Genomic DNA, 14,192 nt, shown 5'->3' with positions numbered 1-14,192 from the left:
TTTTTGCATTCTGATTTTGTATCCTACAGCTTTACTGCATTTGTTTATCAGTTCTAACAGATTTTTGGTGGAGTCTTTGGGCTTTTCCAAACATAAGATCATATTATCTGCAAACAAGGATAATTTGACTCAATGACTTTCTTAATGGCATCTGGGAACTTGTCTGCTGCCTGCTGGTTGACAGAAGCTGCTTTGCCTATTACCTTGACATTTTTTAAGCCAAACCTCTTTCTAAAATTATCAAACCATCCTTTGCTGGCATTAAATTCTCCAGCTTTGGATCCTTTACTTTAAATTGTCATATAATGACTTCACTTTTTATTTTGAATCATATTAGTCTATAGGTGTGCCTTTTGTATAGCAATCCTGTACCCACCTAAAAGTTGTATTTTCAATGTGAGATTAAAAAAAACTTTGCACAAGAAGTGCAAGGTTTTCATACCTGCTGGTATGGCTGCAAAAATTGCTTCATTAATTTTCTTTTCTTTTTTTTTAGAACAGTCCTTATGCTGGATTCCTTTATCCTGAAATGGCAGTCAACTGCAGACCTCGATCTATGGTACATACTAAGCAATTCAACTCTTTCTTGTAATGTCATGACTCTTCTGTGCTTCTTGGGAGCACTTACAGTATCACCAGTGGCACTTCATATAGGTCCCATGGTGTTACTCAAGGTTTATGGTATTGCGCTAAACACGATGAATAATATGCCATAACTGTGAGAGATCACTTTTTACTGTGAATGCAATTTACTGGAATGATAAACTGCTCAGTCAGAGATGATTAGCATCACACAGCGTTTTAAGCAGATACTCCCAACACTTGAGCTCAGCACAACAGCAACAGGAGGTGGCTATGAAATTACTACAGTAGCAAAGTATATTTTGGAGTTAATTTTAGCAGTTATGAGTTAATAGTGCATCTTACATTTGTTTACATTTTTCTTAACTGTGAATGATGTCATGTATGGGCTTTAAGTGTGTGCATAAGTTTTGATAAATTTTAACTTTTTATAACAGATTTGTGCATATCTTATGGCAGTAAATGATAAAATAGACTAGTACCTACATATATTTTATGCATTTGTGGCCTATATTTTTCCTAAATTTTTTGATATTTCCACGCTACATGGTTCATCTGTCTTTTTTCAAATTGTTGCCAACCTCCAAAAAATGTTTCAGTATATTTACTGAAAAAACTCACATATATGTGGACCCATGCTGTTCAAACTTGTGTTGTCCAAGGGTCAACTGTACTTTCAAACAGAACACTTGTGAAGTGCTTTCAGAATGAATCTCGCAGATGATTTTCTTTACTATGTTGGGCAAGATGATGTGCATGAACCAAGTGACAGATGGTGATGGCTTACTTATCTGATAACCTCAGCTGCTAGGAGCACACTGAGATCTGAGGAGTTTGAAAAAAAAAAAAAAGTCTCTGAGCAATTAAATCCAGGTCATGTAGGTCTGGCCTGACATTCTGCTGGTTTTCCCCATGCAGGAGTGTGTCGGGGCCTCATCCTCTTTTAGGATAAATCGCTTGGTCACAGGGGAGACATCAACTGCTCAGCAGACTGGAAGCAGCAAATATAAGAGAAAAAAAAGAGTGGTATACAAACAGACAGTTGGAAATACAGTACAAAGCAGTAGGAAGTGAGAGTTTAATGAAAGGAGATGGAATTAAACTATTAACACCACGTCCAGATCCGAACAGTCACAGCAGGCAGGCTGCTGTGTGTGCAGGTTAAGGGGCCTCCAAACTTAAAGCCTCCAAGAAATCACTGCATTAAACTGCAGCATCTCAAGATGACCCTGGGTCTTCAAAACAAATGTTCAAATTATTTTTGGCAAATCTAATGTAAGAAAGCAGGGATGGATAAGATCCATTGAAAATTTCCCATTAAATTGATTAAAATAAAGGGTAATTACAGTTTTTATTATTTGGAAAGTTATTTTCTTTGATCCCACTTTACTCAGTGATGATGCAACCCTGGCCATGCATGAAAATACGTTGGAGCTTTTAGCAAAGAACCTTCCATTTAAAGAGGTCTGGAGAGGGCTGGGTCATCTTTCATTTGGTTTGATCCTCCCTCCTAACAGTCATTCTGAAAGTGCACAGAACAGATTCTCCTGCCAGAAGAGGAACCATGCTCTCATCCTCCCAGGCATGCAGGCATCACCTCTGCCTGGGGCACGCCCATGAAAGCGGGGAAGCCAGCAGTGGTCCTATGCAGGCTCTTTGCGCCTCTGCAATCTAACACTGTCCCAGGCCTTGTGGGTGTGGGATCACATCTTTGGGAACATCCTCAGTTCCTGTGGCAGCTTTTGCCCCTTGATTCCTTCCTTCTTTTTGTTCGAATTTAGTTTTTATTTTTGCTAGAATTATGCACGTACATAAAGAACCAAATAATCGTCCACAATTCTCCCTCCCCAGAAGCAGTCACATTCAATGCCTTTAGCTGATTGTTTCCCTTCCTTAGTATTTATGTTCATATTTCCAAGTAACATGCTTATATTGTTTACTTAGCATTGTTTTTCAAGCATCATCTATTAAATTCCCCATATGAAGAACGAGAATTTTGCTATTTTTAACCTCCCCACTGTCAGGACACAGAGACCTAAGTGTTAATTAATCCAGCTTCCAGACAGTTCCTCTCTTTTATCACTAGCTTTACCCCAGTTCGCAGAGGTACATGGTCACCAGGTTAGATCTGAGCTGGTGGTTGGTCTGTGAGTCAGGCTGTGTCAGGCCCCCCAAGACCAGCTTCAAATTCAGGTTCCTGAGTGGGCAGCTAAGCCAATTATCACTTGTTCACTCTGTTACTCAGTTTCTAGAATTTTGTTGCTCCCGTTTTCTTTGTCCTTATGGATTTGTGGCTTAAAAAAAACAAACCCTTTACTGTCATTTTAATGCGGTTTTAGAGCAGAGATTAAAAGCATTTGTTAATTCACCATCTTTAACAGGATGTCATTGATTTGGTTTTTTCCTCCTCCAGAGAACAATTTATTTTCCATTTAAAATTACCTGATAGAAACACCTAGCTCACTGAGGGAAAGCAGTTTGGGTTTCCTTCTTGATCATCTTCCTATCCTTTATTAAGCATACCAATTCAGTGACTAGAAAGAAATTATAATTCAAAAATGGTTTACAGTGTTGGCATTTAAAGAGACAAAAACATAGTTATTAGAAAGTGGAAAAGACTTTTGCCCTGATATTAGAAATTGGAAAAGACTTTGGCCCTGAAAGAATTTGACAAATCTTTTCCCAACTTTTATACATTTCTAACAAATGAACTTTTATGATGTTTCTCCCTCTGCAGACTCCTGTTCAGCTCTCCTGCTGGTGTTCCTTACCAATCTCCTACTTGAGAATGTGTATGCATGTGTTTGCCTGGGCTTATGAATTATAGAGACCCATTCTTGAACGGCCACATCACTTCTCACTCCCATGGCGGCCCAGACTCACGCATCCCATATCACCCTTGCAGGATCTGATATTTAATCAGTCCCTTTGACTGGCACTGCTGATCTCTGACTCTGAGCAAAGTCCCCATACTCTTGCCCCTGTCTTGAATCCCCGCTTTCACTTCCTCACCCCCAAAATTGGTGTTCTCCTATGACACTACTTCCCTGTTTACCTCGTCAATGGAAAACACTCCTCTCTTTTTCAGAATTTTTCTAAATGTCACGGCTTTCTGTATTATCTCAGACGAGGAACCTTTCTCCCTTTCTAAGGTCAAGTGTTTCACAACTGTACTTCATTCCTGACCTCACATCCTTCATCCTGAATCTCTGTCTCATCTATTAATGTCTTCCTCTTCACTGGGTCGTTTATATATTCCTAGCAACATGGTTTTGTTATTAAAATTTCTCTTTTACCCCAATTCTCCGTGCTACTGCATTCTCTTCTTAACAGAGAAGACTATGCAGGCAGACTGCCTCCAACTGTGCATCTCTGAGTTGTTTCCACTGCTCTTTCCATGGTCCCTTTGGGTCCTCCACTGCTGGGATGCATAGGTTCCTAGCCTACCTTGGTTGGAGGTCTTCACTTCTCAGCATTCCTCTCCTGCCATGCTTCCTCTTCCCAGTACTAACATCAGCATAAGCATGTCCCTATGTAAAAAATAGATTACATAGCCAAGAGCCCGAACCCTTGTGAACTGGCGACATTTTTTAACATGTGTTTGGGGGTGGATGTCTGACTCTTTATTTCCATTCAATTATTTAAACAAGGTTTTAACTAATAAAAATATATGTTTGTGCTTTAAAATTTGAAATACATCTAAAATAATCCTCTCTTGCAGCACTTTGTTGACCTATATCTGTTGGCAAGCAGAATAACAATTACTTATCAAAAGTAAGATCTTATGCAAATGTCTTTCGAGCCCAATACAAATTAGCAATTCTTCATATGACTAATGACTATATGTCCTTACCATAATTGTAAACATGAGAAACAAAAGATCAAGGGACTCTAAAATAAGTACTTGGGATAACAGAAGGGCTGTGTAGGCGTTCAGCAGTAACTGTGAAACCAAAAGATAATCTTTACATGCTTCTAAAGATCTTTAAACCCAGAGGAACTTGAACCATTACACAGTGGTTATTCTCCCCCCGTCCTAATCAAAATCCCTAATAGATAAAATTCTTCAGCTTTTTAAGTACAAGCACATGTATCCCTTACTGAAATCAAACATAAACAGAAGGCCACATTATACTCAAAATTATCAAATTTCATAAACCAGTGAATTGACAATAACTCAAATTGTTGAATAGTTTTTTTCTGATAAACAGTTCTTTTTTTCAAATTCCACAAAGTCCACAATTTTCATAGCAATACATGCATTGAATGGAATCAAATAATTAAAATCAAATCATATTTAGTTAGTTAATATTTGGGCAACTACTCTGCGCAGAATGTTAGAACAGATGTCATGCGTAAGATACAGAGAGCAACTTGATATATAATCTTTGTGCTTTAGGAGGTTATTATCCTGTTTACAAGATGGAATGCATTAATAAAATACACAATAACTGAAGAAGCCCTACCAACTGAAGCAAATTAAAGGTTTAAAGGGCTGAATAGAATGCTTTAGGTAACATAAATCCTGGAATCTTGAAAGGTCTCCTAGAAGACTGTTGAGATAATTGAAAAAGAGGAAAGTACAGATTGGCAGAGAGGGCAGAGAAAGAAGTCTCAGCAGATGAGTGGTGTGTGCAAATCTGATTATGTAGAAACACAGGGAATGGGGACAGGCAGCCTGAAGCAGAGGGCAGATGGCTCACTATCCCTTCCCTTCCTCCCTCACTCTCCAGAAGCACCTTCCTTATCTATTGCCAGCTGCTTCCCATCAGGTCTGCCCATGGACATTCTCTGCACACAGCTATTATGGTCAGTACCTGAAAGCTCAGTCCCTCTCCTGCTCTACACAAACACCAATGTCTCCCCAGTGCCTCACACACCAACTTGAGACTCCTGAGCAACACACGGTAAGTATTCAATATATTTACTGTGTTTACTTCCATATCTCCTGTTCAATAATTTGTAGATTGTGTTAATAATTTGTAGATTGTGTTGTAGATAAAAACTGTGTTTGAATAATTAAATGTAGATTGTAGGGAGAGTTAGCTTGGAAAGGACTAGAAGTAGAAAGACCACTTTGCTAACAATATTTGCTGACAAGATGAGTAAAACAAGATGGGGATTGTGGAGTTTGTTGATTAGTCACTAATATGAATACTCTTTCAATAGATACTAGAAAAAAAAAGTCACACATATCCTTATCTTCGATCTATTTTAAACAAGTTCATTTCTGAGATAAGGGATTTTTTTTTTTCAGGGTAGGCAATATAGTTTCTTGGTTTTAAAGAACAGCAACCAAAAAAACCTTAGAAAGTCAGGACAGTTTTTTTTTATGACTTGAAAATATTCTCCATATTAGAATCTCCCAAATCAACACTCAAAAAATTAGAAAACTAAAATAACTCCATTTTGTGTATTTTTATTACAATGCAGAATACTGAATTTTTTGGTTTTTACTACAGCTAAAATTAACTGGATGACTGTTTATATAAGAAGAATTTTATAATCTGGTATAACATTTTGATGTTAAATTAATGAATTTATCAGCACGTGAAAAAGCCAGTGTACTAAAAAGTGTCAGGAGGTTGTAACTGGTACCCGTCTCCTTTACAAGAAGCCATTCTCCCTCTACTCAAGCTTTACCTATCCTACTGTGTACCAGAGTCATGGGTGACCAGCAGGAGCTTTGGCAACACAGTTAACACTGAAGAAGAGATTAGTGCAGAGTTTCTCAATTTTGGCTGTACATTAGAAACACCTGGGAATTTAAAATAGTTATTAATCCCCAGCCCCACACCTCAGACCAATGGTGATGTATTCTGAATGGTCCCCACAGGTGAGTTTGTTACCTAAGGCTGAGAACCACTGAATTGGTATTTTCTTTAGCCGTAGAAAAATAATTTTCTTATTTGATTTTCTTGATATGGCATCCAAAAAATGAAATAGTTTTGGGGCAAAGTATATGATGCCATTAATTTTATCTGAAAGAGAGGAAACAAACTTTCACTTACCTGCCTTCTGACAATGTACGATCTTTTCATATACAGCATCTGCATTTTCAATCAACGCCTTGAGGGACTGAATCATCTGCAAAGGGAACATCCAGACATGAGATTATACCTGACAACTAGATCCCCTCCTGCATTCATGCACAAGGCTCTTCTCCTAAAACAGGCTGATGTGATGATATTAAACACTTTTTTTATCTGACTTTCCAATACTCAACTTCAAATGTGCATGTGAAAATGATAAAATCATGCATCCCCACATAATGGTTAAAACAAGATGTGAATAGTATTACTTTCCAAGTGCAGTGAGGCTAGTACAACACTGAACTTGAACCCTGAGCTAATATACTGAACTGAGTTCATTTCAGTGTGAAAAGCTACAAATATGCGTGCAAATCTGATCTGAGTTTTAAATTGTATTTTTGGTTATCCATTTTAACAAAATTTTCAACTTCATCTTATAGAAAACTTCAACACCTACACACTTCACTCATTTCAGCCAAAATGTCTTCATCTGAAATTCAGTTTAAAACGTACAATGAGAATTAAAAAATAGCATTTATTTGATACCATTCATCACTAATAGTACCTCTAAAACTAGTATTTTTATGTTCCTATTAATGGTTTTTAAAATGTTCAAATTTTAATTCTTGTTCCAAATTGCATGTGCTTGTTTTAAGAGCCCAAGCTTGAAGAAGAGAAAGAATCAGTGAACAGTTGATCCATTATTTTACTCACCAAAAAGCTAGGAAAAGATCCCTCTGAAGTAATCTTGTTGGCTCTAAAATCGGTATGAAAAGGAAATGGGATAACCAGAAACAAGTCTCATGGCTCAAATGGGTACAATTATGATATCTACCTTAGTATAAATTCTACATATTTGTATTTAAATATTCAAATATTTTGCATTATATTACTCATCTATTTTACATGACCATCATATTTTAAGTAATAAACACCCATCCATTCCTTTCATTTCTGCCTCATTTTTTTTTCTTTTTTTTTTTTAAGAGACACTGTCTGTTCTGTCAGCCAGGCCGGAGTGCAGTGGCGCAATCACAGCTCAGTGCACTCTCCGACTCCTAGGCACAAGTAATCCTCCAGCCTCCATCTCCCAGGTAGCTGGGACTACAGGTGTGTGCCACCAGGCTTCGCTAATTTTTAAATTTTTCTGTAGCGATGGGATCTTGCTATGTTGCCCAGGCTGGTCTTACACTCCCAGGCTCAAGTGATCTTCCCACCTCAGCCTCCCAAGTGCTGGGATTACAGGCATAAGCCACTGCACCTGGCCTGCCTTATTTTTCTTTATAGCATTTATCACTAATTGCCATAGTAATTATTTTATAGTAACTAAATATATGTAGGTTGGATTATTTGCGTAATTCAAAAACCACCATATTTTGGTAAGTTACACTTATTTAAAATATAGTCAACATGTCTCTTAAAAAGTGTATTAGCTTCTTAAGGTTAGTCAGATAGTATTTATCAACTTGCACAGTTCTAAAAACCCGGTAAACATCAAAAGTTTAAAGGCCAAGGCAGGCATTTATTTACGCCTTCATAATGTATCTTTAATCATTGCTGGGGTCTACTGCAGGCAGCCCCTGTGTGGAAACCAGGTATACCTGAGCTACAGGATACAACCCCTGTCCTCAAGAAGTCCACAGCCTATGGCAGAGTTTGCACTTTGGAATTCAGTATTTTCACATTCATTCTTCAAGATCTGAGTCATTCCTGTAAATTAAAATATTCTATTTTACAGCTTGACATATTGAACAGGCAGTGATAAAAATGAATCGTTAAGAACTTTATTATACTGATATAAAGTCGTTTGTACCACTACATAATTTGCATATTGAAAAGGTTCATACCGTCATCAGTAACCTTTTTCAGCTTTGATGTCAAGCCAAATGAGAGATACAAAGAAGCAAGGACTTCTTCAAGCAAGGATGGTGATTGTTACAGCTTAGTATCAAAGAACTGGCCAACTGTGACCCCATCATTCAAACAGGAGAAGGAAAAAAAAATATGATCAAGGAAATGAACCCAGTCATTAAACAAATGAGGACAGGAGCAAAAGCAGAAGGCGTGGAGGAGAACAAAACAGCAGCGTTAAGCAGAGGCTCACACATGCAGATGAGAAACTCATCTTGGGAGTGGTGTAGCGGCAGAAAGAGCAAAGATTTACATGGGTTCCAATCCTGGTTCTATTACTCATTAGCTTTGTCATCTAGGACAAGATATTTAACCTCATAACCCTAATTTCCTACCCATAAAATAAGCTTATTAAAGACATTACACCTTATAATGTGAGCATTAAATGAAAGGATGTGTGAGAAGCGACTGGCGCAACGAAGACACTTGCAAGTGGCAGCTGTCATGGCTGACTCCCCATTTATCCAGGAGGCCTGGCAGAGCATTTTCTGGTAGCCCCAAATTAGCTGAATGCCCTCTTTTCATATGTTCACTGGCAATGTTTCCAATACTCATGACTAATTTTAGTTCCACTTGAAAAGCTGGGTGTGATGAAGCTCAGAGAAACAAGTTGCATTATGATTCTTAGAATCATCTTCCAGTTTAAGTATCACCAAAGGATAAATAATTATGCATCCTCCAGCTATAAAATATACGTAAGGCTGAATAAATGCACATCCATCTCAAGAGTCCAGATATAGAAGCTCATCTGCCTCCTAAACTCTGTAACACTTGGAGGATCATTTGTTTATTCTTGGGACAATCGTTTACTGAGGCCCTCTGTGTGTGGGACCCTGAGCTAAGGGCTGAGTATGAAGCACGTGTACCCTAGCACTTAAAGTATATATATATAAAAAAAAGAACAATTGCTGCACTGGGACTATGGTATGGAAATAAAACAGATGCACAAACAATAACTAAAAAGGTGGGATTGCTATTGTAACCTGTGAGCTACTGGGTGTGATAAAATCCAATATTCTGAAGCTATAGCCCTTTGGCGGGATATTTAATGGTGAAGCACTTGTGATGTAATGGTATCCATGTTGACACCCACAGAAGGATCTGCCTGTGGCTTAGATTTCAATACAGGAAGTTCCTCTGCTGATAATGACAGTGACTATCATCCCCCCACTCATGAGTAGTATATAAAATATGAAGATGACTAATACATCAGGGTGGAGAACACAAATAGTGAGAAGCCATTCCTCTTAGGTTTGAAAGTTAACAGCAGGAGGCATTTGCAGACTGTATTAGATGGGGAATTCCAGAGGGAACCAGCCTAGGAGAAGGTAGGCCCATAGTAAACAATGAGCAAAGCTTAGACAAGGCAGGCAGAAGACATACCCAGACCTCAGCAGAGATGATTCACATTGTCACACCTGTTATCAAATATTTGTACTACTTGCTTCAGAAGGAAGTATCTTTTTATAGTTTTGGGGTACATATTTATAATTAAATTAATGTATGGTTAACAGTTTATAGTTCTTGTTCTTAACAGGCATATATTAATCTTCAACTTTTGTAGTATTGCATAAATTCTCCTTGAGTCTAAGAGCTCCTCTAGGTGCTCTTAAGGAAGCTCTCAGGACTGTGGGCTCCTATAGCAACACCAGGTGTAGAGTCCAGCAGGCTTAGAGGACAGGTTAGGCGATGGGCCTTCAGGCCCCTACTCAGCAGGCTGATGTTTCCCTTTCATTCTGCCATCAATTATGATTGAATGTAGTGCACATGGCACTGAGGATGCAGCAGAGGCAACGTGGGGCCACCAGCTGATCTAGCAGGGGCCACTTTCTGTCTGGGTCTGCTACTTTATAACAAGCTGTGATTATAAATAGTACAAGTGTTGGTTGAATGAATCAAGATGAAAGTAATTCAACATCTCTGCATCAGTATGTACCTGGTGCTTTCTATTTTATTTACTGATCACATTATCCATGTGAGGTGAGTAATTATGAGGTTAGTTTTACAGACGTGAACACTGAAGACCTACCTGAAACATAAGCAACCTTTCAAGGTAATCTGGTATTATAGGCAAAATAACTGTAATTAGTAAGTCATGAAACTGGTATTCTGTTTGGTCTTGAAGCCTCTGCTTTTCCCACAGAACCATTATAGGTCTTTGACACATGAGTGGCAATTGCACAAGTGAAGAGGAAAGGCCGTTCCAATCCGAAGAAAGCACAAAAGCAGAGGAAATTTTGTAACTCCTAAAAGGTGCTACATACAATATAGTAATATCTCAGCTACTAACATTGACCCAAAGTTGTTTTTTAGAATAATGTTTCTATAAAGCACTTTGAGAAAACATTTTAAAATGACAGCAATAAATTACTTGGCTCTATTTTACAATTCATTATTATAAATAATAAATAATTTATATTTAATGTGAAACTACTAGAATAAGCATCTCAGATTAGACAAAAGCAGATGTGCGGGTAGTGATATCGATGCATGAGCCAAAGGAAAAAACTACTTTATCTTGTTTTCTCTGTGTATATTACACTGATATGTCACTACAATGCAAGGCCAAGTAGAGTGGTTAATTATATAAGCATTATTTGCATTAATGCAAATGCATGAATTTCATCAAGCCCCTATAAACACACAGGTGTAAGTCTTGGCACAGCAATCAGACACTCTGCTGCCAGCCTGAGTAACTCGCCACATGGATGCTTATATTGTTTTTTCTAGGGCAAGATGCTTTTATATAGTTGTTGCTAATGGATTTTATATCACTGGCCTGTTACCAGTACCTCCTACATTTCTGGAACTAAAGTGTTTGGAAAATCTATGGATGTAACATAGCCTAGAAATCTATTTCATAAATTTGATCACCTCTAATATAAGATTTTAATACAGAATTTGAGCAGATGAAAAGCAGGAAATTTCAACTAAAGGCAAAGTAAAAATTAAAATTTATATTTTATTAAGCTGGAAAGAAACCAGATATGCCTTTCATCAGAGTGCTATGTTTTGAAAGTAACTCCCATGTTAGTGTAAAGTCAACTTCTCTGTTTATAGATACAGCTATGAGAAGGGTTATTATTATATAAATATATTATATATTACTAGATTTCTATAGACTGCTCCTTCATATTCTGCTTTGAAACTTGCTTATCAACTAGGAAAATTCCATTTTCAGAATAAGCAAGTCTGTGGTTTTATATAAGGACCCTATGTCTGATTTCAGAAAATTCACTGAATTGCCCTTCATCTTAAGAACACAGATTTTGTTAATAATTATAAAAGTAGTTTGTCAATAATTTTAAATACTTGGGTGAAATAAATTTTAGTAATAACATCTTCTGAATTCTAGATTTTTTCCCCTTTATCTTGTTTTGAATCTCAGTTTCAGATAGAAAATCCAAACCTCTAAACTCCTTTCTTTGCCTGTCCTACTCAACACAGATGTGCTACTGCATCTTCTGTTGTAGCTGTTTCTAATGAAGTTACAAAGTCTGAGAAGTCTTAAAGGTGCTATAAAAGAAAAAGGCTAGATAGTAAAAACAACTTTGTTCTTTCACATGGATTCTATGATTACTTGACACATAACAGGGAAGTATCTTTCCAAACTCAAAAAATGTAAAGATTATCATTCTCAAACATGCCAATGGACTTACAAAAATGACGCAGTATACACCTGGCCCTAACCACTGGATGCCCCCAAACTGCCATGACCACCTTGGAGATCCATGATAGGCCTCAGTGGACCAGTAAACGCCCAGGTGGCAAGATGTGGCTTCAGGCACCACCAGGCTCAGGATGACCTTGGGAGGACTGGACCAAAGCAGGACTTGCTTCTCTGGACTCCAGGGATGAATACAGAAGAGCACATGTGATTATGGATAAGGTTTTCAAAAAATAGGAACTCATTCAATCCAAAGTAATTTTTTCCCATCTAGTCAGAATTTTCTGAATGGCAGCCTCTGTTATGGTTTAAATGTGTCCCCTTCAAAATTCAAGTATTGCCAATGTGATCGTATTAACAGGCAGGGACTTTAAAAGGTGATGAAGCCATGATGGCTCCTCCCTAGTCAATGGGATTAAGGTCCTTATAAAAGAGGTTTCACACAGCATTCAGCTAGTGTGCCCTTCTGTCTCCCACCACGTGAGGAGCCAGTGAGAAGACCCTCACCAGATACCGAGCCTTGATTTTGGACTTCCCAGCCTCCAGAACTGTGAGAAAATAAATTTTAGTTTTTATAAATTGCCCAGGCTGTGATATTCTGTTTCAACAGCACAAAATGGACTAAAACAGCCTCTTAAAGCTCAACGTCCCTGGTGTGTGGTCAGCCTTGTGCTGTTTGGCCCTGCAAAGCCAGTTAGTTCACTAATGCTGTGAATGGGGCAGAAAGTAAGATCAAGATGCCCTCGGGAATTTGTAAGCTTTGGTGCTTTTTTCTGCACTCTTGAAATAAACACCTCTCTGAGTTAACAATATAATCTCTCTTTTTAACACTTTAATTATTACTGTGTGGGTGAAGAATTTTAGTTTGATTCTAAAACATTGGGATTTGAGACTTCTCAACTGAAATCCAGAGGTAAGTTTTTCCTTTACTAAAGCTTCCAAGTACAGAAAAATGTTACAAAGTTGAACTAATGGAAGAGGCACCATTTATAAAGTTATTGTTGGAAAACACAACGTACTTTTAAATACTTGAACATAATATAAGTCACAAATTTAAATTGAAATACTAAAAGATTATTGCTGTAGAGGTCTTTGGCCAGCTGTGCACTACAATTAAACCCAGCTCCCCTTTCCATCTCATATGGGGGGAGCATTGTGGCTGCAGTCCACTGCAGGGAGGACAGAGAGCTGGTGCCCATCCAGGGGCCGAGGTCTGCCATATCATTAAGAGCTGTGGTCATCCTCCCTTCCAGCAAAGTCACTATGAAAACACTTTCTAAATAACAAACTGTTTCCAGAGTAACTTGTCCTAGGTTTCTTATGAAACTTCATTTCCACTACCACATCTTCCACTACGCAAATTATAGGGGGGAAAAACTCTCTATAAAAGAAAGTTATAGAAAGAACCTGAGATGTGCTTGATAAAAAGCACTACTCAACTGTTAACAAATATACAGAGGAGCATATTTGGGTGCTGCCACACACAGGACCCCGCTGCAGGCATGATGCAGAAGGCCAGGACTTGAAATCATGTAAGATATTGTTAAACTTTCTAGGCATCTCAACTCATATTAGAGAATGTAAGGAAACATGGATAGAAAAGGAGTGAGGGCCAGATTGGTAAGATATGAACTTCTACACTGTAGAGTTTGAATTTAATCACAAACCCTTGACAATTTTAAGCAGAGGTGTTATGAACAAAGTAAAATTTCAGAACCATGAACAAGCAAGCATTAGTATGAAGGAAGAAATGGCAGATGGGGGCACAAAAGTGGGAAGAGGAAGCAGGTGGGGACCACTGCTATATGAGAAACATGAGAGGCAGCAGAGGGGCTGGGAAAGAAAGGATGACATGAAGACATTACATGGAGGATGACTCCAAGGCTGATTTGCTGTGGGCACAGAAGGAAGAGCCAAGATAAGAGATGAAAACTGGTCAGGATAAGAAAAATTGTAACACACCTTACAATTATAGAGTGCTTTACAGTTTACAACTAAAC

General features: G+C 38.1%; 1 protein-coding gene across 5 annotated transcripts in view; it reads right to left on the bottom strand.

Annotated features, from left to right (window-relative positions):
- The window catches only part of PLCL2 (phospholipase C like 2), a 210,612-nt gene that overhangs the window by 42,261 nt on the left and 154,159 nt on the right, over window positions 1-14,192 (bottom strand). For 3 of the 5 annotated variants that reach the window (XM_058433540.1, XM_032144084.2, XM_058433539.1), the window contains one exon: window positions 6,594-6,669. In XM_058433540.1, coding sequence (XP_058289523.1) covers window positions 6,594-6,669 — 76 coding nt within the window. Of the gene's footprint in view, window positions 1-1,295; window positions 4,113-6,593; window positions 6,670-14,192 lie in introns of those variants that run through there. The other 2 variants (XR_009211620.1, XM_058433541.1) reach the window with 2 other exon arrangements.

This window comes from Hylobates moloch, unplaced genomic scaffold, assembly GCF_009828535.3.
Source record: "Hylobates moloch isolate HMO894 unplaced genomic scaffold, HMol_V3 SCAFFOLD_22, whole genome shotgun sequence".
Lineage (NCBI taxonomy): Eukaryota > Metazoa > Chordata > Mammalia > Primates > Hylobatidae > Hylobates > Hylobates moloch.
The sequence above is the reverse complement of the archived record's forward strand: the minus strand, read 5'-3'. Positions and strand labels throughout refer to the sequence as shown.